The 25,103-nt window shown below is 41.9% G+C and overlaps 1 protein-coding gene across 1 annotated transcript; it reads left to right on the plus strand.

The window, feature by feature from the left end:
* Positions 1–1,419: 1,419 nt before the first annotated feature.
* LOC308163966 (ATPase MORC2-like) lies at positions 1,420–19,444 on the plus strand (the record flags this gene model as incomplete). The annotated part of the gene is made up of 26 exons (XM_080538135.1): positions 1,420–1,487; positions 2,583–2,636; positions 2,810–2,844; positions 2,973–3,041; positions 3,248–3,335; positions 3,444–3,552; positions 4,480–4,639; positions 4,733–4,844; positions 5,068–5,193; positions 5,294–5,373; positions 5,475–5,557; positions 5,686–5,771; positions 6,137–6,277; positions 6,403–6,557; positions 6,702–6,830; positions 6,908–7,013; positions 7,246–7,378; positions 7,572–7,658; positions 7,750–8,019; positions 13,321–13,458; positions 15,637–15,694; positions 15,849–15,987; positions 16,075–16,242; positions 16,335–16,428; positions 19,046–19,234; positions 19,379–19,444. 26 exons carry the CDS (start codon positions 1,420–1,422, stop codon positions 19,442–19,444), a joined length of 2,943 nt encoding a protein of 980 aa, XP_080394261.1.
* Positions 19,445–25,103: the final 5,659 nt, after the last annotated feature.

Raw genomic sequence — 25,103 nt, forward strand, 5'->3', positions numbered from 1 at the left:
GAGTTTAATGTTCAATTGTGTCATAATTTTGCCGTTTGCCCCGCTTGTTAACCTCACCAGTGACATGATCTATTTAGCTAGCTAATATAGCTAACAAGTGAATTCAGTCGATGCAAGAGGGTTTCAGAAGCTTGATTTCGTTTGCTGAAATATGAGTTCATGTAGTATAATAATAATAATAATAATAATAATAATTCATTGTTTTTATATAGTGCGTTTCCGGGGCTCAAAGGTGTATAGGCTAGTTAGCACTCGCTTTTCTGACTGCGGTGAAAGAACGAATGTGCATCATGTTTAGTTAGTTAGCTAGTTAGTAACACCATCACTTGAATATGGCCCGTGTTAGCTTGCTAGAGAATTGGTTTTGTTTTCTGGAATATAACATTATGGCTTTTAGCTGGCTGAGTCAGGTGTAGCTAAAGTGTAATTGTGGGCTAGGTAGTTAGCTATCAAGGTAACTAGCTAGCTAGGTAACTAGCTAAGTAGCTAGGTAGCTAGGTAGCTAGGTAGTTAGCTATCAAGGATTCCAATTGAAATAAGCCAGTGGCTTTCTTGGGTTTTTATCCTGTTAGTTGACCTTGTATGTAATATGTACTTTCATGTACCTACTTCTGCAAATCTTCTAATAAAGTATTCAATCAATCAATCAATAGCTTGGTTTGTAGAAACGCTGAGTGACCGCATGTGTAGGGGTGCACGACCCGTCCCACAGGATGGATAAAAAAGGGATACATGGATAACTTATATTAGCAAAACGACATTTATTCATAAATAAAGATGAACGAACAAATGATTGTGTGCAAAACGAAAGAAACAAATGCAAAATCAAATGACTGCTCTTTAAGCATGAAAGTCTGTCAGACTCCTTTAAACACAATGAAATCAACTGACATCTCTTTAAGCACTAACTGAATGTCTGTTCTTTAAACACACTGAAATAAATGGACATCTCTTTAAGCACTGCTCTGTTCTGTAAACACTGAAATCAACTTTTCAACAAAAAGTTACAGCCTAAGCATTTATTTATGCTGCTACAAGCTTAATCGTCATCATCACTGCTCTCTTGACTGCTGTAAATTATCACTGTCCTCAATTTCAACGATGGTAGAGGATGTTTTTTTTGTGATCAACTTTTTTTTTTTTTTTTGTGTTGGGGTGAGCAAAAGCGCCATTTTGGCCATTTTGGCGCATTTTGGCGACGCATGCGCACTGGCGCACCAGTTATGTGCACCCCTGCGCATGTGCATGTGTAGTTAGAGAATTGGGGGGGGGAGGGGGGGGCTGCAATTAATTTCAGTGCTTTTTGTGTGTGCACTAACATTAAACCACTTTTACTTTTTTTTCCACAGAAAGTGTCACTGGAAAGGAAGTCAGAAAGAAGACCAGGAAGAGAATAAGTAGTAGTTTTAGTGAGTGGTAATGGCCTACTCTCACTACAGCAGCCTGAATAGGGCTCAGCTCACCTTTGAGTATCTACACACCAACTCGTAAGTACCATCTTGGGGAAAATACACCCAATACATACCACACCTGCGCCCCGGGCCGATGTAAAAGTTGGATGGGGGGCGCATTATAAATGAAATTAACATAACATAACATAACATAACACATGCATCACACCCAGACCAATTCTCACGCCACCAATGTTCACTTTGCCCAACATGCCGACTTATGTTTTGAAGGTTTTCTAGGCCTATGGAATAACTGTTTACTAATGACTGCAGTCAGTTTTTTTATTTTTTTTTATTTTATTTAACCTTTATTTAACCAGGCAAACATGTAAGAACAAATTCTTATTTACAAATGCAGCCTGACCAAAAAGCAATGGCTCTTTGGGGTGTGGTGGTACTGTATCCATTTTACCCTCAGTCTGTGACTTGCACTGCACATGATCCATAACAAGGTGACCTGCATGATTCCAAAGAAAAAACAGAGCTCTGAACATGTTACATGAACCATTTGTATGCTGGTGGATTTTGAGATGAAGCCACTCACTAGTGGTCTCCTGAGCCCAGGGCTTCACTGTCTTATCAGTGTAATCCAGAATCGTAGGGGCTCCAACACAGTTTAAAAGCTAAGTTAGAATAGACACTATGGATGACTATATGAAGCCTGCTTTCTGGGCACCACTGAGTCTGAATCTTAAAAATATATTGTCACCTTCTTAAAATAATGGCTTATGTCACTTTTGAGGAGAATGATGTTTTTGTCTAAATATCATATATTCTATATTTGGTTCAGTTTTTCTCAACTTGAAAATATGACGTACGCCATTATTTTAAGAAGGTGGATGATATACAGGCTTAAGAAAAAGTGCAGATGTGATTTATCATATGAAGCCATTTTCCACAACAATTTTTGCAACAGTCATTCAGGAGTGTTGATCTTCATTTTCTTACTACTGGACCCCTGGGTCCTACCCACTGATTTAGAGCCAACCATCACAGTACACAATCAGTCGCCCCCGCTATCCCTTACCACCACCCATAATCATTTCATACTACTTGCCCGCCTCTACCCAGACTTTCTTTGCCACTTAAATAAATGTTCAATTGAATTGACTGGTTGTTGTATGTTTCCAGGACAACCCACGAGTTTCTATTTGGAGCTCTGGCTGAGCTGGTGGACAACTCCAGGTACTAATAATGTCAATTGCTAAGGCCTTGAGTTTAATGACTCTTCTATTAACGATACACAACACTGTTCTCACTATGTATATGTGCTGCTAAATCACTTAAAATAAAACTTAGCAGTGTCAGGTTATGTTTACCCTGATCGGTCATACACCTGTCGATCATCTATCCTACAGGGATGCAAATGCAACCCGGATCGACATTTACACAGGTACGCCATGCACACACATATATATATATACACACACACACACACACACACACACACACACACACTCCGACTCCAACACACATCTACCATCATGTTCTAACCTGTATTGCACCTCCCCTGGCTGACAGAGAAGAGACAAGACCTCCGTGGAGGCTACATGCTCAGTTTCCTGGACGATGGGACAGGAATGGATCCCAGTGAGTGCTACACTGATGTCACTCATATACAATGACTTACAATAACAGGGCTCTAACTAACAGAGACTGAGGTCCAAGTTATACTAGCATGTCTCATGGTAGGGTTAGTCTAACAAGTCAGTGCAGCATTGAACCATGCTAATCGCTGGCTCTTTCTCTACATCTCACTCACTCTCTCTCTCTCTCTCTCCATCCTTCACTCTCAGATGAAGCTACTCATGTGATTCAGTTTGGGAAGTCCAGTAAGCGAACTCAGTCCACTCACATCGGCCAGTACGGCAACGGGCTAAAATCGTAAGAGACATGTGGAACTCCCAGATGAAGCTGACGGACAGACCCCACTGAATAGATGTGTTGTGTCTTTGGAGGTTATTGACTTACTGTGGTGTGTCTGTTCTTTAGGGGCTCCATGCGTATTGGGAAGGACTTCATCTTGTTCACTAAGAAGGAGAACACACTCACCTGCCTGTTCCTGTCTAGAACATTCCATGAAGAGGAGGAGCTGGATGAGGTCAGGGGTCAGCTGTAGTGGTTTAATCTGGCAATAAAGTGTAGGATGTCTTTTGTTGAATCCCAAATGGACTCCTAGCATCCAGGCACTTTATGTAGATCTGAAAGGACTGGAGAGGGCCATGATTTCACTAGTTTCTGTTGTTTATACCTATTCCATTCAGTGTGTATGGCCTGTACAATAATGCTGGTTATCTTCCCTCACACCGGCAAAGAACCGTCTGGAACCGGCCACCGCGTTCAGACCGAAACTGAAAAGTTGGTTCGCAGCGGGAATCTGAAAATAGTGGTTCTCAAGCGGGAACCAAAACGTAGAACAGTCACGTCGTCAGTAGGTGTGTCATATTCTAGGCTGCAAAGACCAGCAAGAAGGAAGGAGACAAAATGGAATCTAATCTAAATCTAATCATTAGTGATCAAAACAATTATCAAAAGTTTCATCATTCTCTCTATCTTCCTCACATGCTCAGCAAACACACACACTCACACAAGCGAACGCAAATTTCGTAAGCCATTTCTATTCCAGTAATGGAGCAGCTGATTAGTAAGAGAACGTGTGTAGAAAGTGTCTTTTGTTTCGTTTAATAGAAAATAGTGTTTATTTCAGATACTGTAGTGGAAGATATTATCCTAATTTCCAGTGAAGTAGCCGCCATCTAGTTGTGACATTTTTGTTTATCCTGCCCCTTCATCACCCATCGTTGATGACGCGGATGGTTCTGGTTACACTGGTATGAACGCGGGCTGGTTCGCCAGACAGCATCAAGGTTCGGAGGTTCCCGAACACGAACGTGAACCGGAACAGTTCTTTGTCGGTGTGAAAGCCCTATGAGTGACTCCTCTGTCAGGCGATGAGGTTAGGACTCAGTAAGATGGAGATTGTCCTTTAAGCATTTGTGTAATATTCAGTTATTCCCTCCCCTGTCAGGTGATTGTGCCTCTCCCGACCTGGGAACTGAAGACCAGGCAGCCAGTCACAGATGACCCTGAGAAGTATGCCATTGAGACAGAGCTCATTTACAAGTACTCTCCTTTTAAAACTGAACAACAGCTGATGGAGCAGTTCAACAAGATAGAAGGTAGCAGTGGTAAGTGTGTGTGTGTGTGTGTGTGTGTGTGTGTTTTGCCGGGAGGGGGGGGGGGCAGCTGTGTGTTTTAACAGCAGTAATTTGTGTGTGTAGGTACTCTGGTGATCATCTATAATCTGAAGCTGATGGATACTAGAGAACCAGAGTTGGATGTAGAGACAGACTACCAGGATATTCTGATGGCTGGGACTCCAGCAGAGGGAGTGTGAGTATTAGTGTGTGTGTGTGTGTGTGTGTGTGTGTGTGTGTGTGTGTGTGTGTGTGTTTTCATGCGTGCATGATAGCATGAGGGGGGGACATAAACATGAGGGGGGAAAATATACATTTTGGATAAACATTTGTACTGTAAATGTGCATGACTAACCTGTACTTAAGGTAGTGATCAAGACTATGTGTGTGTAGTGATAGCATCACTTCCATCCCCACAGTAAGCCAGAGCGGCGATCATTCCGAGCATACGCAGCTGTTCTGTACATTGACCCACGCATGAGGATCTTCATTCAAGGACACAAAGTCAGGACCAAGAGAATGTCCTGCTGCCTTTATAAACCTAGGTAACACACACACACTTCACAAAGAGGTCTTCGTGCACCTCATAGAAATCCAGGTGCACTCTATACAGTCTATACAACAACTGTGTCTGTGTGTCATCAGGGTGTATAAGTACACGTCAACTCGCTTCAAAACCCGTGCTGAGCAGGAAGTGAAGAAGGCTGACCACCTTGCTAAGATCGGTGAGTCTCCATTCGAAATAACTATTTTAACTCTCAGAACCCTTTTCTACACACTTAAACCACCTGTGCTGTTTGGCTGAATGCGTGTATGTGTCTTTCAGCTGACGAGAAGGCTCGCGAGGCGGAGAGTAAGAGTTTAGCTCTGGAGGCCAAACATGGCGATGACCTGTCCAGAGATGCACGGGTAAGAACACACACATACAAAACGAACCATCACATTGTTGCATGGAAGTTATTGTTCTTTCTTAATTCTATAAACATGGCAATATCTTGCAACCCACTTGCAATATCATGCCCGGTCCTCTTCCCCAGGCCATGCTGAGGAAAGCCCAGGAGTTGGCCTTGATGCTTCGTGGAGATGCCGAGATGAAGAGAAAGATCCAGGAGACCAAACAGAAGTCAGTCGAGACGATCATTTACATTTACATTTTTGGCATTTAGCAGACACCTTATTCCAAAGGGACTTATAATCGATACATTTGACTAAGCAAGTGAATCATAAATTCACCTGTCGTAGCAGGAAGAGTAATCTAGCTCAGGCCTGGGGCCATTGGCAGTCGTGAAGACAATAAAAACAATTGTTTAAATGCAAGGGTTTATTAATTTACAGAAGTCAGTCTACCTTATAAATAAACAAATAAAGTTAAGCTAGTTACAACTATAAAACGTACACATCCCTACTTCTCTCTCTCTCTCTCTCTCTTTCTCTCTCACTCTCTCTCCACCCCTCTTCCCAACGCTTCTCTTTCTCTACCCCCCTCAGAGCATTAAAGGAGCCTAAGGAGCTGAGTTTTATCTTTGGGGTGAACATCGGGCAGAGGGACCTGGATGGGATGTTTGTGTATAACTGCTCTCGCCTCATCAAACTGTACGAAAAAACAGGGCCTCAACTGGAGGGAGGAATGTGAGTCACACACACACACACACACACACACATATGTAACTGAAGAGGAAGTATGCTAACTGTGGACTCTTAATGCTTAACTCTACTATCAACTATAAATGCGTATTTCTCTGTATGTATGTCAGGGCGTGTGGAGGTGTGGTGGGGGTTGTGGATGTTCCCTACCTGGTTCTGGAGCCCACTCACAACAAGCAGGACTTTGCAGATGCTAAAGAGTACCGACATCTTCTGAAAGCCATGGGAGAACACTTAGCCCAGTACTGGAAGGATAGCAACATCGGTGAGACTCACGCAACAGCAGAGTTACACTGACACAACCCCTTAACCACTATAGAATGGTTCAAATTGTTTCTGTGTTTTGTTGTGTGTGTGTGTGTGTGTGTGTGTGTGTGTGTGTGTGTGTGTGTGTGTGTGTGTGTTGTAGCTCAGAAGGGCATTGTTACGTTTTGGGATGAGTTTGGGTACCTGTCTGCCAGCTGGTCCTCGACCCCCTCCTCAGAGCAGAGGTACAAGAGACGCCGTGCCATGGAGATACCACTCACTATACAGTGTGGTAAGTTGCACTCACGCACACAGTAACTTTCAGCACATATACAAAGACACTGATCTCCTTCTCTCCATCCCCTACAGATAAGTGTTTAAAGTGGAGGACTCTGCCATTTCAAATGGATGCAGTGGATAAACGATATCCAGACAGCTGGGTGTGTCTGATGAACCCTGACAGCACCCAGGATAGGTACACAGAGAGACACCCACTATTACATATAGTCACCTTCTTAAATTATGTTTTTGCCTAAATATCATATATTCTAGATTCGGTTCAGTTTATTCAGACTTTTGCAACACTTTAGAAATATGATGTAAGCCATTATTTTAAGAAGGTGACAATATGTGTATGCGCTACTGATATGATGGAACTATTGGCATCATTGTGTGTGTGTGTGTGTGTGTGCGTTCTGGTGTTTTAGGTGTGATGCGGCTGAGCAAAAGCAGAATGTACCGTATGGAGTTCTAAAGAAGGACAAGCAGACAACTGAGGACAAACAAAAAGAGCTCACAGATAAGATCAAACAACAGCAGGAGAAACTACAGGCACTTCAGGTAGACACACAGTTACATAAACATGCACACTCCTTTTTCAGAGGGCAACTTTCTCATGTTTGTTGATTAAATAGACTTGAGCCCAAACTGTTTTTGATGAATGGCGTAAATCTGCACCCCCTAATTGGTGTGTGTGTCTGTGTCTGTGTGTGTCTGTGTGTGTCTGTGTGTCCGTCCGTCCTCGTGTCCTCAGAAAACTAGTACTATCAGGTCTTCAGCAGATGTGCGGAAGTTACCTTTGGATGTCAGCTTGAGACCTAACACAGAGAACTCTTCTCAGGTACCTCACACTGGTACATACTCTCTCTCTTGCTTTCTAAATATAATATAATATATAAATATATCAATCTCCTGTTCTCTGGGTCTCCTAGGCAACCAGGTCGTCAGAGCGAGTGACACGCCCCCGCTCTCCCCCCTTACCCGCCGTCCTCAAAAAAACCCCAAGCTTCCCTCCATCCTTCAGCCGCAAACCCACTAATGCCCGGACTGCTGCTGCAGCTCCCTCTCCACCCCCTGCTCCCAAAGCTGACCTATCTAAAGCCAGAGCTGCAACAAAGCTCCCACCCCCAGCTGCAAAACCCACCCCCAAAGCACCTGCCAAGACCCCTGCCAAGCCCCCTCCACCCAGCCGCAGCTCACGGGTAAGTGTGTGGTGGAATTCATCAGCTTGCTGGGTCAGGGTTTGTTTTTGTGACTATTTGGTTTATACTTCAACCAAAAGTGTTGGCTAGGTGAACAGTAAGATCCATGAAATTGAAAAATTCACAAAACACATACTGTATATATATATATATATATATATATATATATATATATATATATATATATATATATATATATATACTGTATGTAGATAGTTAAATGTCCACCCATAGGTTGTGAGAGTGATAGCAGATGCCATGGATAAGTCATGGTCAACTGTAGTTTGTGCTTGTTTATAAAGGGCTGGTATGATTTGCTGGCTGAAATGCGGACGAGCGGGAACTACGTAACAAGACTTGATTTTCACTTTCAACATGTGTTTAAAACCTGTGTTCTGACAACAGAGTATTGTCTGCTGCTATAAAAACACCTATGGCCTTTGTTGTGGCCTGGTCTAAATAGGTAGCGTAAATGCCACAGCTGGTTTCCACTTCACTCAGTTTTTTCTTGTACCTGTGATGTTCACATTCGGGTGATGCCGACTCAAATGAGTGAACAAGTTCGACGTACAGCCAGCTACATACCCGATCACAGTTGAACAATGCCGGCATATAGCTTTGGTCCGATCCACCTGTCTTTGTCCATCGTCATTGTAGGTAACCGAGAAACCGTAGTTTTCCCAAAAAGGAGATTTAAGGGAACCTAGAGGAACTTCAAGCTCTAGTTTATCTGTGTTCGCCATAACGACTGCTAAATTACTAACGATCTCTCTGTGGCGTATGTGCACATGCGTACTGGCTGAGATTACTTTTCTGTGCGTGATTAATATATATTTTTAAAATAAAATAGTGCTACAGAACCAACATTAGTTCTGTCCGTTTAATTTGCGTTTATTTGGGAAAATGTTAAAAATCGACTGACCATCAGGAACGAATAATCGGTTATTCTGTCCCATCCCCAGAAAGCAGTTATGGTAGTAAGGTCTCTCTGTATGTATGGTCTCTCTGCAGACTCCAGCCAAATCCTCTCCTGCCAAACCAACCACACCTGCTAGCAGCCAATGCAAGAGAGTGATAAAGCAGGAAGAGAGTGAGGAAGAAGAGCTCCCACCCCCAGCTGCAAAACCCACCCCCAAAGCACCTGCCAAGACCCCTGCCAAGCCCCCTCCACCCAGCCGCAGCTCACAGGTAAGTGTGTGGTGGAATTCATCAGCTTGCTGGGTCAGGGTTTGTTTTTGTGACTATTTGGTTTATACTTCAACCAAAAGTGTTGGCTAGGTGAACAGTAAGATCCATGAAATTGAAAAATTCACAAAACACATACTGTATATGTGTGGTGGCCTGGGAAAACCCGTCGGATGTCGCTGGCGTTCGTTCGTGGCAAAGAGCAAATATAGATGGAAATCGCGATTTTGGCGATTTTGATATTATGTGGTATTCTAGTACTTTGAACTCCATACTACATTATGGTGAATAAACATTTTAAGAAAACAAAAGAGAAAGTACTTATTTTGATGTTTTTGTGGCGGGTAGTTTGCTAGCGAAACAACATCACGTTGAACGTGTCTCATTCTCAGTTAAGCAACGCACGCACACATGAGCGAAAGGAGAGACGATACTTCCACCTGTGTTATTGCCAGTTTACTGATGCTCACAATAAGCATAAAGTAATAAAATCTTAACTAGAAGACACACAAATGGATCTGTCCCTCGCATACCGACGAGGCGAGCAGACTAACACCGCATCACAAGCAGAGAAACGAGACCGGCCGATCTGCATAGGCTCCTCCCCCGACCCGGAGGAGAAAGGGGAGGATTTCTCCCCTTTCACTTTTTTTGACATGATACATTAAAATGCTCATAACTTTTTAAAATAAAGGGCTATCTCAGTCATTCAACCAGTTATGAATAGCTGAGAACTTCTTATTTATGGAAATATAAAAAAATGAAAATGTCAAAATGCCACCATGTGAAGGGTTTTCCCAGGCCACCACACATATATATATATATATATATATATATATATATATATATATATATATATATATATATATATATACTGTATGTAGATAGTTAAATGTCCACCCATAGGTTGTGAGAGTGATAGCAGATGCCATGGATAAGTCATGGTCAACTGTAGTTTGTGCTTGTTTATAAAGGGCTGGTATGATTTGCTGGCTGAAATGCGGACGAGCGGGAACTACGTAACAAGACTTGATTTTCACTTTCAACATGTGTTTAAAACCTGTGTTCTGACAACAGAGTATTGTCTGCTGCTATAAAAACACCTATGGCCTTTGTTGTGGCCTGGTCTAAATAGGTAGCGTAAATGCCACAGCTGGTTTCCACTTCACTCAGTTTTTTCTTGTACCTGTGATGTTCACATTCGGGTGATGCCGACTCAAATGAGTGAACAAGTTCGACGTACAGCCAGCTACATACCCGATCACAGTTGAACAATGCCGGCATATAGCTTTGGTCCGATCCACCTGTCTTTGTCCATCGTCATTGTAGGTAACCGAGAAACCGTAGTTTTCCCAAAAAGGAGATTTAAGGGAACCTAGAGGAACTTCAAGCTCTAGTTTATCTGTGTTCGCCATAACGACTGCTAAATTACTAACGATCTCTCTGTGGCGTGTGTGCACATGCGTACTGGCTGAGATTACTTTTCTGTGCGTGATTAATATATATTTTAAAAATAAAATAGTGCTACAGAACCAACATTAGTTCTGTCCGTTTAATTTGCGTTTATTTGGGAAAATGTTAAAAATCGACTGACCATCAGGAACGAATAATCGGTTATTCTGTCCCATCCCCAGAAAGCAGTTATGGTAGTAAGGTCTCTCTGTATGTATGGTCTCTCTGCAGACTCCAGCCAAATCCTCTCCTGCCAAACCAACCACACCTGCTAGCAGCCAATGCAAGAGAGTGATAAAGCAGGAAGAGAGTGAGGAAGAAGAGCTCCCACCCCCAGCTGCAAAACCCACCCCCAAAGCACCTGCCAAGACCCCTGCCAAGCCCCCTCCACCCAGCCGCAGCTCACAGGTAAGTGTGTGGTGGAATTCATCAGCTTGCTGGGTCAGGGTTTGTTTTTGTGACTATTTGGTTTATACTTCAACCAAAAGTGTTGGCTAGGTGAACAGTAAGATCCATGAAATTGAAAAATTCACAAAACACATACTGTATATATATATATATATATATATATTTATATATATATATATATATATATATATATATATATATATATTTATATATATATATATATATATATATATATATATATATATATATATATATATATATACAGTATGTGTTTTCAGGAACGAATAATCGGTTATTCTGTCCCATCCCCAGAAAGCAGTGATGGTAGTAAGGTCTCTCTGTATGTATGGTCTCTCTGCAGACTCCAGCCAAATCCTCTCCTGCCAAACCAACCACACCTGCTAGCAGCCAATGCAAGAGAGTGATAAAGCAGGAAGAGAGTGAGGAAGAAGAGCTCCCACCCCCAGCTGCAAAACCCACCCCCAAAGCACCTGCCAAGACCCCTGCCAAGCCCCCTCCACCCAGCCGCAGCTCACAGGTAAGTGTGTGGTGGAATTCATCAGCTTGCTGGGTCAGGGTTTGTTTTTGTGACTATTTGGTTTATACTTCAACCAAAAGTGTTGGCTAGGTGAACAGTAAGATCCATGAAATTGAAAAATTCACAAAACACATACTGTATATGTGTGGTGGCCTGGGAAAACCCGTCGGATGTCGCTGGCGTTCGTTCGTGGCAAAGAGCAAATATAGATGGAAATCGCGATTTTGGCGATTTTGATATTATGTGGTATTCTAGTACTTTGAACTCCATACTACATTATGGTGAATAAACATTTTAAGAAAACAAAAGAGAAAGTACTTATTTTGATGTTTTTGTGGCGGGTAGTTTGCTAGCGAAACAACATCACGTTGAACGTGTCTCATTCTCAGTTAAGCAACGCACGCACACATGAGCGAAAGGAGAGACGATACTTCCACCTGTGTTATTGCCAGTTTACTGATGCTCACAATAAGCATAAAGTAATAAAATCTTAACTAGAAGACACACAAATGGATCTGTCCCTCGCATACCGACGAGGCGAGCAGACTAACACCGCATCACAAGCAGAGAAACGAGACCGGCCGATCTGCATAGGCTCCTCCCCCGACCCGGAGGAGAAAGGGGAGGATTTCTCCCCTTTCACTTTTTTTGACATGATACATTAAAATGCTCATAACTTTTTAAAATAAAGGGCTATCTCAGTCATTCAACCAGTTATGAATAGCTGAGAACTTCTTATTTATGGAAATATAAAAAAATGAAAATGTCAAAATGCCACCATGTGAAGGGTTTTCCCAGGCCACCACACATATATATATATATATATATATATATATATATATATATATATATATATATATATATATATATATATATATATATATATATATATATATATATATATATATACTGTATGTAGATAGTTAAATGTCCACCCATAGGTTGTGAGAGTGATAGCAGATGCCATGGATAAGTCATGGTCAACTGTAGTTTGTGCTTGTTTATAAAGGGCTGGTATGATTTGCTGGCTGAAATGCGGACGAGCGGGAACTACGTAACAAGACTTGATTTTCACTTTCAACATGTGTTTAAAACCTGTGTTCTGACAACAGAATATTGTCTGCTGCTATAAAAACACCTATGGCCTTTGTTGTGGCCTGGTCTAAATAGGTAGCGTAAATGCCACAGCTGGTTTCCACTTCACTCAGTTTTTTCTTGTACCTGTGATGTTCACATTCGGGTGATGCCGACTCAAATGAGTGAACAAGTTCGACGTACAGCCAGCTACATACCCGATCACAGTTGAACAATGCCGGCATATAGCTTTGGTCCGATCCACCTGTCTTTGTCCATCGTCATTGTAGGTAACCGAGAAACCGTAGTTTTCCCAAAAAGGAGATTTAAGGGAACCTAGAGGAACTTCAAGCTCTAGTTTATCTGTGTTCGCCATAACGACTGCTAAATTACTAACGATCTCTCTGTGGCGTGTGTGCACATGCGTACTGGCTGAGATTACTTTTCTGTGCGTGATTAATATATATTTTAAAAATAAAATAGTGCTACAGAACCAACATTAGTTCTGTCCGTTTAATTTGCGTTTATTTGGGAAAATGTTAAAAATCGACTGACCATCAGGAACGAATAATCGGTTATTCTGTCCCATCCCCAGAAAGCAGTTATGGTAGTAAGGTCTCTCTGTATGTATGGTCTCTCTGCAGACTCCAGCCAAATCCTCTCCTGCCAAACCAACCACACCTGCTAGCAGCCAACGCAAGAGAGTGATAAAGCAGGAAGAGAGTGAGGAAGAAGAGGCTGTTGAGAAGGCATCTCCAGCCAAACGGGGCAAGGTGACAGAGGTATGTATGCACGCACATACATACACACACACACACACACACACACACAACTACTTCTCAGACTTCCAAGTGTGTTGAGAGCGTACATCTTTCTCTGTTAAGACCCTGGTCAAGTCAACTGTCCAGCAGATTCAGTCTCAGTTTTGTGTTGTTTCACAGTGTCAATTCATCACATTTTCAGTTCAGTTATAGTGATGGCAAGAAGAACCTTGCTTAGCACGTATAGACAGACAGATAGACAGACCAAAAGATGGAAAGACCTATCGTTGAGGAGGAAGTAAATGAATGAGGGCACATGAAAAGGAAAAAGGATGGAGTAGTGTTAGAAGAAGAGAGAGAAGAAAAAGAAGGCTGCCTTGGCTGAGAAGAAGTGGAGGTCCTTCAAAGACAACCAAGAAAGGAGATATAAAAGCACGTCAGTCCATGACAAACGTGTCAGAAGTGAGCAGGCCTCTATTAAAGCAGAGTGACATGGAGGGTAGTCTCTATTATGAATGAATGGTCTTTATTGTCATTGCTATAGTACAGGTACCAAACAACGAAATTTAGGAGGGGTGGCTCCCCCGGTGCTAGGAAAGAAAAAAAAAGAAAAAAAAACACAAGGGAAGGAGCTGGTTTACATAAATAAAGGCTATGTACACTATCCACTATACTATACTGTACAGATAGACGACTAGGGTTGTCATATTGCACATAGTGTTATTGCACATTCATTTGAAGTGTCGCAGTTTGCAGGCTAGAAATGTACATATTTGTGCCTCAGCACTAGGGCTGCAACTAACGATTATTTTGGTAGTCGACTAATCTGTCGATTATTTTTCCGATTAGTCGTGTGGCTTTTCGCTGCGCGTAAATGGCGACGCAGAAGCATAAATCCGGCTTAACTAGCTATCTAACCTAACGTTACGCCAAGCTACAGCTGCTCACAGAGCTAGTTGATTGGCTAGCTAGCATTGCTGGCTAGACTACAGACAGCTCACGTTAGTAGGCTACGCTTGGCGCTGTTTATCTTACAGACAGCTCGCTGGTGGACTCAACATAATTGAAATAGCATTCACTTATCAAGCATCATTCATGATCATCCACCATGACTACCTGGTATTTTAATAGCGACCACCCCTCACTTCATTTCATCTCGCGTTCTCCTGGCTTCAACATGGAAAACCCCTGCTACGTAACGTTACATACAAGCGCCTCTGTCTGTCACACGCGTGCCACAGGGCAAATAAATGAATAGCACAAACGCTCATAGCATGTACAGCCCTGTCCATGAGACGTTGTTTTCCAACATGTAACAGTAAAGCTAACATAAACATTACGACCCTAACAATATAACGTTAGCCAGTTGGCTAACAACGTTAGCTAAAACTTACCCAGCTGATTCTTGCATGGCTCCCATAATTTTATTTTATTTCCGTTTTTTTTTTTTTCTTTTTTATACGATTAATCGACACTAAAATTCCACGTCGACGAGTTTTTATGATCGACGTCGTCGATTATGTCGACTAATCGTTGCAGCCCTACTCAGCACTACACCTGGAATAGTGGAATGTGGACTCCACTATGTATGCTAGCTGGTGCTTTCTCAAGTCCCCAAACAGTGATAGCAAATGAAGAGACGGCTAGAGTTCCACAGCTGCCCCATGGTGCAGGTCTTCATGCAACGTTGAAGTGGAACAGCAAGACTGCAGCTGCAATCAGACCCACTCTGCTGTTGACCTTGTAAGTGGTCATGCCCCCTGCCTCACCTTCAGCCAAGACCAAGGGCTCTTCTCCTTCTCAACTACTAAGTAGAATGGGTCCTGTCTTCTAGTAACTCTGCTATATATGGAATGGGTTCTCTCCAGCTCTCCTTATTGACTTGAAATGACAAGTCCGTGATGGGTCCTGTCCTTCTCCCCTAACTCTACTCTAAATGGAATGGGTCCTGCCCTACTCCTATCTACTCTTTATGGAATTGTCTCAACTCTAAATGGAATGGGTCCTCCCCTTCTCACTTTGGATTTTGGTGTCTCTTTTCTATTTCCATCCCTGTGTTTTCTACACAGACATGGTCAGGACCAGCTCCTGACAAGACACGCTGAGTGACTGTCCAGTGGATAGGTTCTGGTATAATTCTGGGTTGTGAGCGTTTTTAAATGTACTGTGTTTTCATGTATTGTGTTGTGCATCTTTCAGGTGTCTGATAGTGATGAGGGGGAGGACCCAGCAAAGGATCTGAAGAATGCTAAGAAAGGTGAGAGATGCCAGGTGGTCTACAGAGTTCCACAGCTGAACACACAGTGGGACAACAGGACTTGGGATGTACACAAATGCTTATGCTCTGAAATGCATTCATAGTCCCTGTAATGAAATTGTGTATGTGTGTACATGTGTATTATCTCCTGTAGATAAGGGTTTGCTGGTGGAGGTGCGTGTGAGTAAGGAGTGGTACACCGGCAGAGTGGTTGCCATACAGACCAGTAAGCAGAGTGTTCGTTGGAAGGTGAAGTTTGACTACGTGCCCAGATCCACCCCCAAGGATCGCTGGTACGGTCACTCTTAGAGAGAGAGGCATAAAGACATAAATATGTATGCATTCTCTCTGTTCTCTTACACATCTGTGTGTGTCTGTAGGGTGTTCAAGGGCAGTGAGGAGGTGAGGTTGATGCGCCCAACCTCCCCCATCACTCAGACCCCTGACACACAGCAGGAGACAGAAAAAGGAACCGCCCCCATGGGACCTGACACCACCCAACCAGGAACCAGTCGAGAGGTGACCGACAGCCTGGTCACCATGACGAGGTAAGCTAACAATGTCATCACTGGTATTGCTGTATTGTTTGGATATGATGTAACTGCTGCTGTATGATGGTGTGTGCGTGGTGTGTCTCCAGGACACTGCTTCGTAATTTCTTGCCCCCTGATTTCCGGATCTCTAAAGATGACGTCAACAGTATGACAGCAGAGGAGCTGGTGGCCTTCCCCATGGTAAGACTGACCGCTGATTTGTACACACAACCCTTACCGTGATCCTCAGTTATAGAGATCTAATCTGGTCTCTCCGCGCTTTGATCTGCAAGGTTCTTAAAGCAGACAAAATCTGACAAATCATGGTGTCATGGAGGTGAGGTTCCAAATGGAAAAAGGGTTGAAAAAATCCCTCGGATGTTTTCATAATTCGACTAGGTCAGTTTTAAGTTTCATTTGGTTTCTTCAAATTTCTTCACACAATCATTGCCCATCGCTCGCGAGGTAGATGACAGCAAGCATACTGAAGAAGTGGAAGTTAGAGGGAACGCATGTGGAGAAGCTAAACAAAGCTGATTTGGCAAAGTGAATGCAAACAGAAGAGATGGATTATCACGAATGGAAGAGATGCATGCGTGCAATAATGTATCCAGGGCTTAAAGTACTCCGGCACAGTGCCGGATTTCCGGCGCGGGAGAATAAAAATAATAAATTAAAAAACTGCAATTGCGGCATTGCACCGACGTGGTGGCGGGGGCGCTGTTTCACAAATAACTTAGCTTTCGTGTTTGCTAGCGAAACAGCTGATAGTTGATGTTGACTGCTCAAGGAGAATACATATTTGAAAGTACAGAATGCCTGAGAGCCTTATATTGCATTATATTACATTATATTTTGAATGGCCATCTGGTGCCTGAATATTGTGTTTCTTTTACATATATAATGACATTTCCACCATAAATTGATGGCGAAAGGGCACAAATTGGTGCATATCAATTCACCAGAATGCAAGAAATTAAGTGTTTGATGCTCGTTTAAGGACCCCCAGACAGCCCTGCTTCATGGGTCCCCCCCGATGTCAAACACCACTGGTACCACCTCCGCCTCATTTTGAGCCAGGAAAACCCCTGAGTAGTGACGGGAAGCCTTATGGGACGTGGTGCCAAGAAGGAGAATATAAGTGATAGTGGCTTAATAAGTAATCAGTTTGTTCTTTTAAAGACATGTATATATTTTATTCTGTATTGTTATAGTGATAGTGGCTTAATAAGTGATGCAATCAGTTTGGCCTTTTAAAGACATCTATTTTTATTTTATTTTATTAAGTATAAAACAGTATTATGAATGAATGGTCTTTATTGTCATTACAGTTTTTCCCAATTGCTAAAACACAAAAGCCAATTCTCTAAACCAAATGACCAGTTCTCTAAACACATTTAATAAAACTAGCTCCCATTTGCCAAAACCATAAACACATTTCACATAAAGACACAATTCACAAAACACAATCCTCTTTCTCATAAATCTAAACACATTTTGTCTTGCTAAAACACAAGTTGCAAAAAACTCTGCTCAAAATGTCAAATTCTCAAATTAAATCTCATGTGATGCAAAATGCTTGCCACAGTCAGCAACATTTTAACACAATGAACACACCTGGCTTTATTCATTAAACATAACGACTCAACATTTAAGACACTTGTTGCAAATGATTGTGGTGTGTGTGTGTGTGTGTGTGTGTGTGTGTGTGTGTGTGTGTGTGTGTGTGTGTGTGTGGTATAGTTCCATAAATAAATAAAAAAAACATCACACCCTGAACATTGTTTTCAGTGAGTATTGTTGTGTGTAATGGATCCTCTGTAGTGTTTGCATTGAGTTGTGATACAGTACAGTATTGTACATGTTACGGTACATGTGGGAATACGGTAACATTTTTCAAACCTTTATTTACGTAAAACTCGATAGGACAACAGTGCAACAACTTCGCGGCTGAACTTTAGTAACATTTCGGACATCATATGCCATTTAAAGGGGGGAATAGATATCTAAAAATGCATGACTATCATGCAAAATCAGCCTTACTGTAATGTAAAATATGTAATGTTAGATATAACGTTAGACAGGGAGCGCAGATTTATTTTTATGCATGACTATCATACATGTGGGAAAACTAGGGTTAGGGTTAGGTGCTAGGGTTACAGTAAGGTTAGGGTTAGGGGTAAGGTTTGAGTTTGAGTTTTGAAGAGAGAAGGTGTGGTTTTGCTTATGTAGCTTTAGAAAAGTGTGTTGTGTTTAGAGTTTTGGGAAAATGGAGGAAAGTTTTGTGAAATGTGTTTTAGCAATTGAGAAAAACTGTAATACAGTACAGGTACCATACAACGAAATTTAGGAGGGGGGGCTCCCCTGGTGCTTGGAAAAAGACTAAAAACACGAGGGCCAAGGGTAAAATAAAAAAGGGAAAAGAGCTGGTTTACATAAATAAAGGCTATGTACACTATCTACTATACTACTATACACTACAATAAAACACTGTGCTGTACTCTATGCTATGCTATAAATATCCTAACTTTTCCTATATCTGAACCTTATGTACACAAGGGTTGTCATATTGCACATAGTATTGTTGCACATTCATTTAAAGTATTAATGCATTTTAACATTGAGACATATATTTTGTATTGACTATAAAATAGTATTAATGCATTTAAACATTGAGACAAGAAGCTGTCTTCTGTACCCGCTCTCCCAATATCTCAAACTGTGACCCCCCTCCCCAAGAAAAAGTTTCAGGCACAGGATTTTTTCCCACTTTAAGCCCTGTGTATCTGTATCTAATCCTGTCTGTGTGTCCCTGTAGAAGGAGTATTGTCAACAGTACGAGTTGGCTCGTCAGTCATTGTGTAACTCGTACCAGAGCAGAGCTGATGCCAGGGCCAAAGCTGTGGAGGAGAAGAGCAGCAGTGCTGAGACTAAGTTGAGGGAGGCCGATGACAAACTACAGAAACTACGAACCAACATTGTAGCTATGCTACAGAAAGGACAGGAGGTAGTTATACACACACTGTCTCTCAGACTTACTTACTTACATACACACACACACACACACACACACACACACACACACACACACACACACACACACATATACAGTCATACGCTGAACACTAATGTCTCTCCTTCCCTCCTGTAGGACTTTGACATAAACACAGATGATGAACTGGACGCTTACATAGAAGACTTGCTCACCAAAGAATGAACAGAGACAAACACAGACAAAGAGTCTTCACTCAGTTCCTTACTTGCAAGACTCTATTTTATTCTAGACTCTGGTTGGTCTGTGCTAGTGTGCTTCCGTTCATATAGGGTGGACATGTAGGTCCATGTTTGTGGGGCAAAAGGTGTGGCCGATACATGCACAGTTCCCTGAGCATCTGAGGCCTCATTTTAGTCCTTTTATATAGACGTTATGTATGCTGTTATGTATGTATTCTGTTTTGAGTTATTTAAAATGACCACCCACTAGCTGATGCTTGGGTGGTGCAGCAAGACAACGACCCTAAACATCTAAATAAATCTACTACAGTGGCTTCAAAAAAAGAAAATCAGAAAATCCAGTCAGAGCCCAGACCATAACCCAATAGAGATGCTGTGGAATGACCTTGAGAGCCGTTTGCACTAGACATCCTAAGAATATGGCTGAGCTGAAGCAGTTCTGTAAGGAAGAATGGTCCAAAATTCCTTCTAAACGTTGTGCAGGTCTGATCCGCAGCTACTGGAAGTGCTTGCTTGAGGTTATTGCTGCCAAAGGAGGGTCGACCAGTTATTAAATCCAAGGGTTCACTTACTTTTTCACTAGCACTGTGAATGTTCAGTGGGTGTGTTCAATAAAGACATGAATGATTATAATTGTTTGTGTGTTATTAGCTTAAACACATTGCGTTTGTCTATACTTGTGACTTAGATGAATATCAGATCGCATTTTATCACCAATTAATGCAGAAAACCAGGTAATTCCAAAGGGTTCACATACTTTTTCTTGCCACTGTACTTTTTCTGCTGGTGGCGTTCCCAATCTGACAATAGGGGTGTTTTAGTAATCTAATGAAAATTCTGTATGCTATTTTTGCATTCGAAAAAGTCATTTGCTGTTTCTTTTTTTTTTTTTATGTTGGTTGCTTGCAGAAATTAGTGACTATTGGTGACTAATAGTGAGTATTAATATGCCACCTGCTGTGACTTTCGCTCTTGTATTATGTTTTATTGTGTCTTTTTCCTTGTTATGTAAAGCACTTTGGGACCCTTGGTCTGGGAAAGGTGCTCTATAAATAAATGTTACTTACTATTAACCAATATCAATATTATTACATTGTAGGTCAGATCTTAACGATGGCCGCCGTGAGCCGGCTGTTTCTCAGCCGACAGGTCACCAGAAACAATTACCGGGTGTTCCCTGGATTGTTCTGCTCATGCAGACAGCGTGGTACAGCAAGGTACAGTCCGTATAACTGCTCCCGAAGGTGTTCTTCTGATAGACAAGCAACCCACGATTCTGATACTGATGTTCTTTATTTTGTGTGCACACCGTACACACAAACACTGTGAAAAACTGCAATGTGAAATAAAGTATTAATTATACATTGAAACCAAAATGAGGCTACGTCGAGTCGGCTACCCACTCAACATACTAGCCACCTCTCTAGCTAGCATGGCGTTCCGACATCACATACATGTGAGAAATTACTAGAGAAAACGGCAAATCAAAATGCACAGTCAAACAGTAACAAACAAAACAACAACATACAGTGTGCGCCTTCTATTCAGAACCTCAGGAGTAGCTAGAATAGTTAAATACAGACCAGTGGCGTACCGCAAAATTCCGAGGCCCCCCCGCAAGGTGGCGGCGGGGGCCCTTTCGCAACGGAGGTTTAAAAAAACTTTCGCAACATGCACTCTACATTCTAAATGCTTGACTAAGCAAAAGGTACAAACAAGTGAGAGCAATAGCCTATAAAACCAAATGGTAGACTACATCAGTAGAATGTATTATAAGTAGAAAAGTACAATCTTTATTTCTTTTAACAAAGTGTGGTGTGCACAGCAGTGCGATATCTGTAAACATACAATCTGTAGACTCTCCGCTAAGGGTTGCCAGATGGGATTGAGAATTTCCAACCTAACCAATCTAAAAACTTCTAAATCCACCAAAAACCAGCCCATCTGGCAACCCTGTCTCCGCTGCATCAGAGTCTACTTGTTGCGCAAAATTGGCCAGGGTTTGTCAAATCCTTTGTTGGACATCTCGTTTCTTAAGTCCTGGTATATTGTGGCATTTCTTTACTGTTCACCATCTGGGGCCTCATTCATAAAAAAGTACTTGAACGTCATCTTTGACTTTGACGTAAGCACATTTTTCTAAATGGACGTAAGCATTATTTATAAAACGAGCTGAGATGATTTCAACTTGCGTACTCGCTTCCTTCTATAAATACCAAATATACTTGGAATTGAACGCAGGTGAATGAGGTTTGTATTAACGCCCTGTGATAGCGGCTCAATTATAGCGGCTGAATGAAGCCAGGTGCTATAATATAATATAATCAGTGTTAATGGCACTCTTTCGGAACCCAGAACCATAAGCACTGGTGCTCCTCAGGGTATAGTCAGTTCCCCTGTGCTCTTTACTTTATACACAAACGAGTGCAGAAGCACCTACCCTAGCAACCGCATCATAACATTTTCGGATGACACTGCCATCCTTGCTTTAATCAAAAAGGACAGTGACCTAAATGACTATTATTCTGAAATCCAGAGGTTTGTTAAATGGTGTGATGTTAACTGCCTGGTTTTAAATGTTAAGAAAACTGAGGAGATGGTGTTCGACCCCAGAGGTGTTGGGGACCACAGGCCTGTGGTCATCCACAAACAATCCATCTCTCAGGTCGCCTCCTACAAATATCTTGGGGTTTTCATTGATAACTCACTCACCTGGAGCACTCATGTAGACAGCCTTTGTAGCAGATTACAACAACGACTACACTTCCTACGCCGCCTTAGAGTTCATGGTGTTGACCCAAAATTTATGCTACTTTTCTACTAGTCTGTCTTAGAGAGTCTCATCAGATACGGCATTACATCTTGGTTTGGTAACCTATCTGTAAAACTAAGGTCCAAACTGGTCCGACTGATACAGACTGCATGGAAGATCATAGGGGTGAAAGACCACTCATCCCTGCAGTCTATTTTTGAACAGGCTACTCTCAGACAGGCTAATATAATTCTCATGAATCCCTCCCATGTCCTACATGCAGAGTATGAACTGCTGCCCTCTGGGAGGAGGTTCAGAGTCCCCCGCGCTAGATTAAATAATTTTAAAAATTATTTTATTCCCGTTTCTGTTAAACTTTTAAACTGCACCAGATGAATGTAACTTATCTTGCTTATCATTTTATTTCCACTCTTGTTTTAATCAGGTCCGCCTTCTGTTTGTGTGCTAATATCCTGTATTGTCTGTTGCTCTTTGTTGGCTGCTGTGGGGTGTAAGCCCAATACAAATTTCCCAGTGATGGGACAATAAAGTGACTCTTGACTCTTGACTTGACTTGATAATACAGACAGTACATTATGAACTGTCTGTATTATATTATATTATAGCACTTGGCTTCATTCAGCCGCTATTTGAGTTCGTTTTTGGCGTTCGTTTTGGGATGTGTTCGCGTTTGGGGCTGTGTGATAATCTAATTATGTGTAGTTATGTGTTTCTAGCATGTCGATGTTCTATCAGAATGTTGTGATGTTATCAAAATTAAGAAGATGAATGGCTGAAATGGCGCAAAGCGGGGAAAAACAGATACGACATCTAAAGTCTGGAACGATTATATTTCAAAACAAGGCTTCCCTTTAACTCGGGTACGGGGGGCAAAATATTGTACGGTTATCAATACGTGAGTTACCTTGTGATTCCCACCCCTAACTTCATCCCTGTGTGTTGTCAGACACCGTGATTTATAGAGTGCCAGACCATACAAACTGCACAGTTTACACGCTAATGTTAGGTAAATTCGCTAGAATTAACCTTTTAGGTGGTTTGGTTATCCGATAGTGGAGATTCAAGGGAGTCAATAATGTCATCCACACCCATTGTTTGCACAGAGCTCACCTAATACCTTAGATCTCACAGCCCGGTCAAAGCGGTAAATTCTAGTATTAATATCGCGCAAAATCATGCAATGCGTACCAAATACTGACATGTCAATCCGGACGGTAATATAATTATCAGAGGACCTCAGGGTTTGCTGAAAAACAGTAGGTAATTCCAGCCGGAATAATTACTGGGGTCCCCGGAGTAAATCACTGACATGGTTGGTCCGGACGGGATAAAAATTACCGAATTACCCCAGGTAAAACATACCGAGGTCCTCAGGTAATTTATATGCCGTCCGGACAGGGCTATACACACAGTGTCTATAATAATAAAAAATAAAAAAATGGAGAGATGAAAAAAAAAAAAAAAAAGTGTCTATATATATATATATACATATGTTATTATTTATTTTCCTTCTATCACGGAGACTGCCAATGGCCCCTGGACTGAGCTAGATTACTCTTCCTGCTACGACTGGTGGATTGATTGATGATTCACTTACTTAGTCAAATGTATCGATTGTAAGTCGATTATAAGGCGTGGCGTCTGCTAATGTCAAAAATGTAAATGTAAACACACACACAGAGTCAATCATGCAGTCAGTCATCCAGTCAGTCCATAGTCAGCTATGTTGAGTTACTCACGCTGGGAAATGGAGATATTTGGTGGTGACTGGCTGGTCTCCCCTCAGGCTGGGTGTCTGAACACACACACCCATGACCCCAACACCAGTCACAGAGAGGGGGAAGAGAGAGAGACGGAGAGGAGAGGGAGAGCGAGAGGGAGAGAGAGAGAGAGAGTGAGAGGAGAGAGAGAGAGAGAGAGAGAGAGAGAGAGAGAGAGAGAGAGAGAGAGAGAGAGAGGGGATGTTAGTGAGCCACAGTGATTCACACTGAGAACGACAGAGGGATTAGTCTGCATATTCAGGGTATGAGATATGCTTGTGATCTGAGTATGTGTGGGCTGTGTGTGTGTGTGTGTGTGTGTGTGTGTGTGTGTGTGTGTGTGTGTGTGCGCGTGCGTGCATGTGTGCATGTGTGCGTGTGTGTGTGTGTGTGTGTGTGTGTGTGTGCTTGCGTGCATGCATCCACATACCCAGCCATCACCTTGTCTTGAGATGTCTTAAGATGTCTTAATTAACCAAAATAAGACATTTTGTCTGTCAAGATGTCTTAAGTCGTCTTAAGACCTAACCTGAAGACATGCACTCATTCACTCACTTAAGACATGGAGCATAAGAGCCATATTTTCTGTGTCTTGAAGACACAGAACATCTTGAGATGTCTTAAGACACTGAATATCAATGTCTTAAGACAGTCAGGCGATCTTGTTCCAATTGGAATAATTCAAGTATAATAATGAATTATCCTATTATATATTTTACATTATTAATTAGTTAATAATAATTCAATTGGTGTGTCCCAGGACAAAAAATGCATGTCATCACTGTAAAAAAACATTTTGGATTTTAGTTCCTTTAACACATTTTTGTGAGTCAGGTCAACTAAATTTTGCCAAAAAGTTGAGACAACTAGACATGTTAAGTTTTAATCCATTCAACCTGTCTGTGAAATTAAAATAGTCCACTCAAATCAGAATGATGAGATCACTCAACTTGTCAAAAACGTTTCCGGTTGTTGCACATGCGCAGAACACTGCCCCTGCAAAATTCCGTTTGTCAACCTGTGCATCCAGCAGCCTTTCTCCCACACCTGATTCTAATTAACAATTAGATTCTGCTGAATTCAGTCGTGGGTCGTGATGAACGTAGTAG

Source organism: Nansenia antarctica (genome assembly GCF_963989245.1).
Source record: "Nansenia antarctica genome assembly, chromosome: 8".
Taxonomy (NCBI): Eukaryota; Metazoa; Chordata; class Actinopteri; order Argentiniformes; family Microstomatidae; genus Nansenia; species Nansenia antarctica.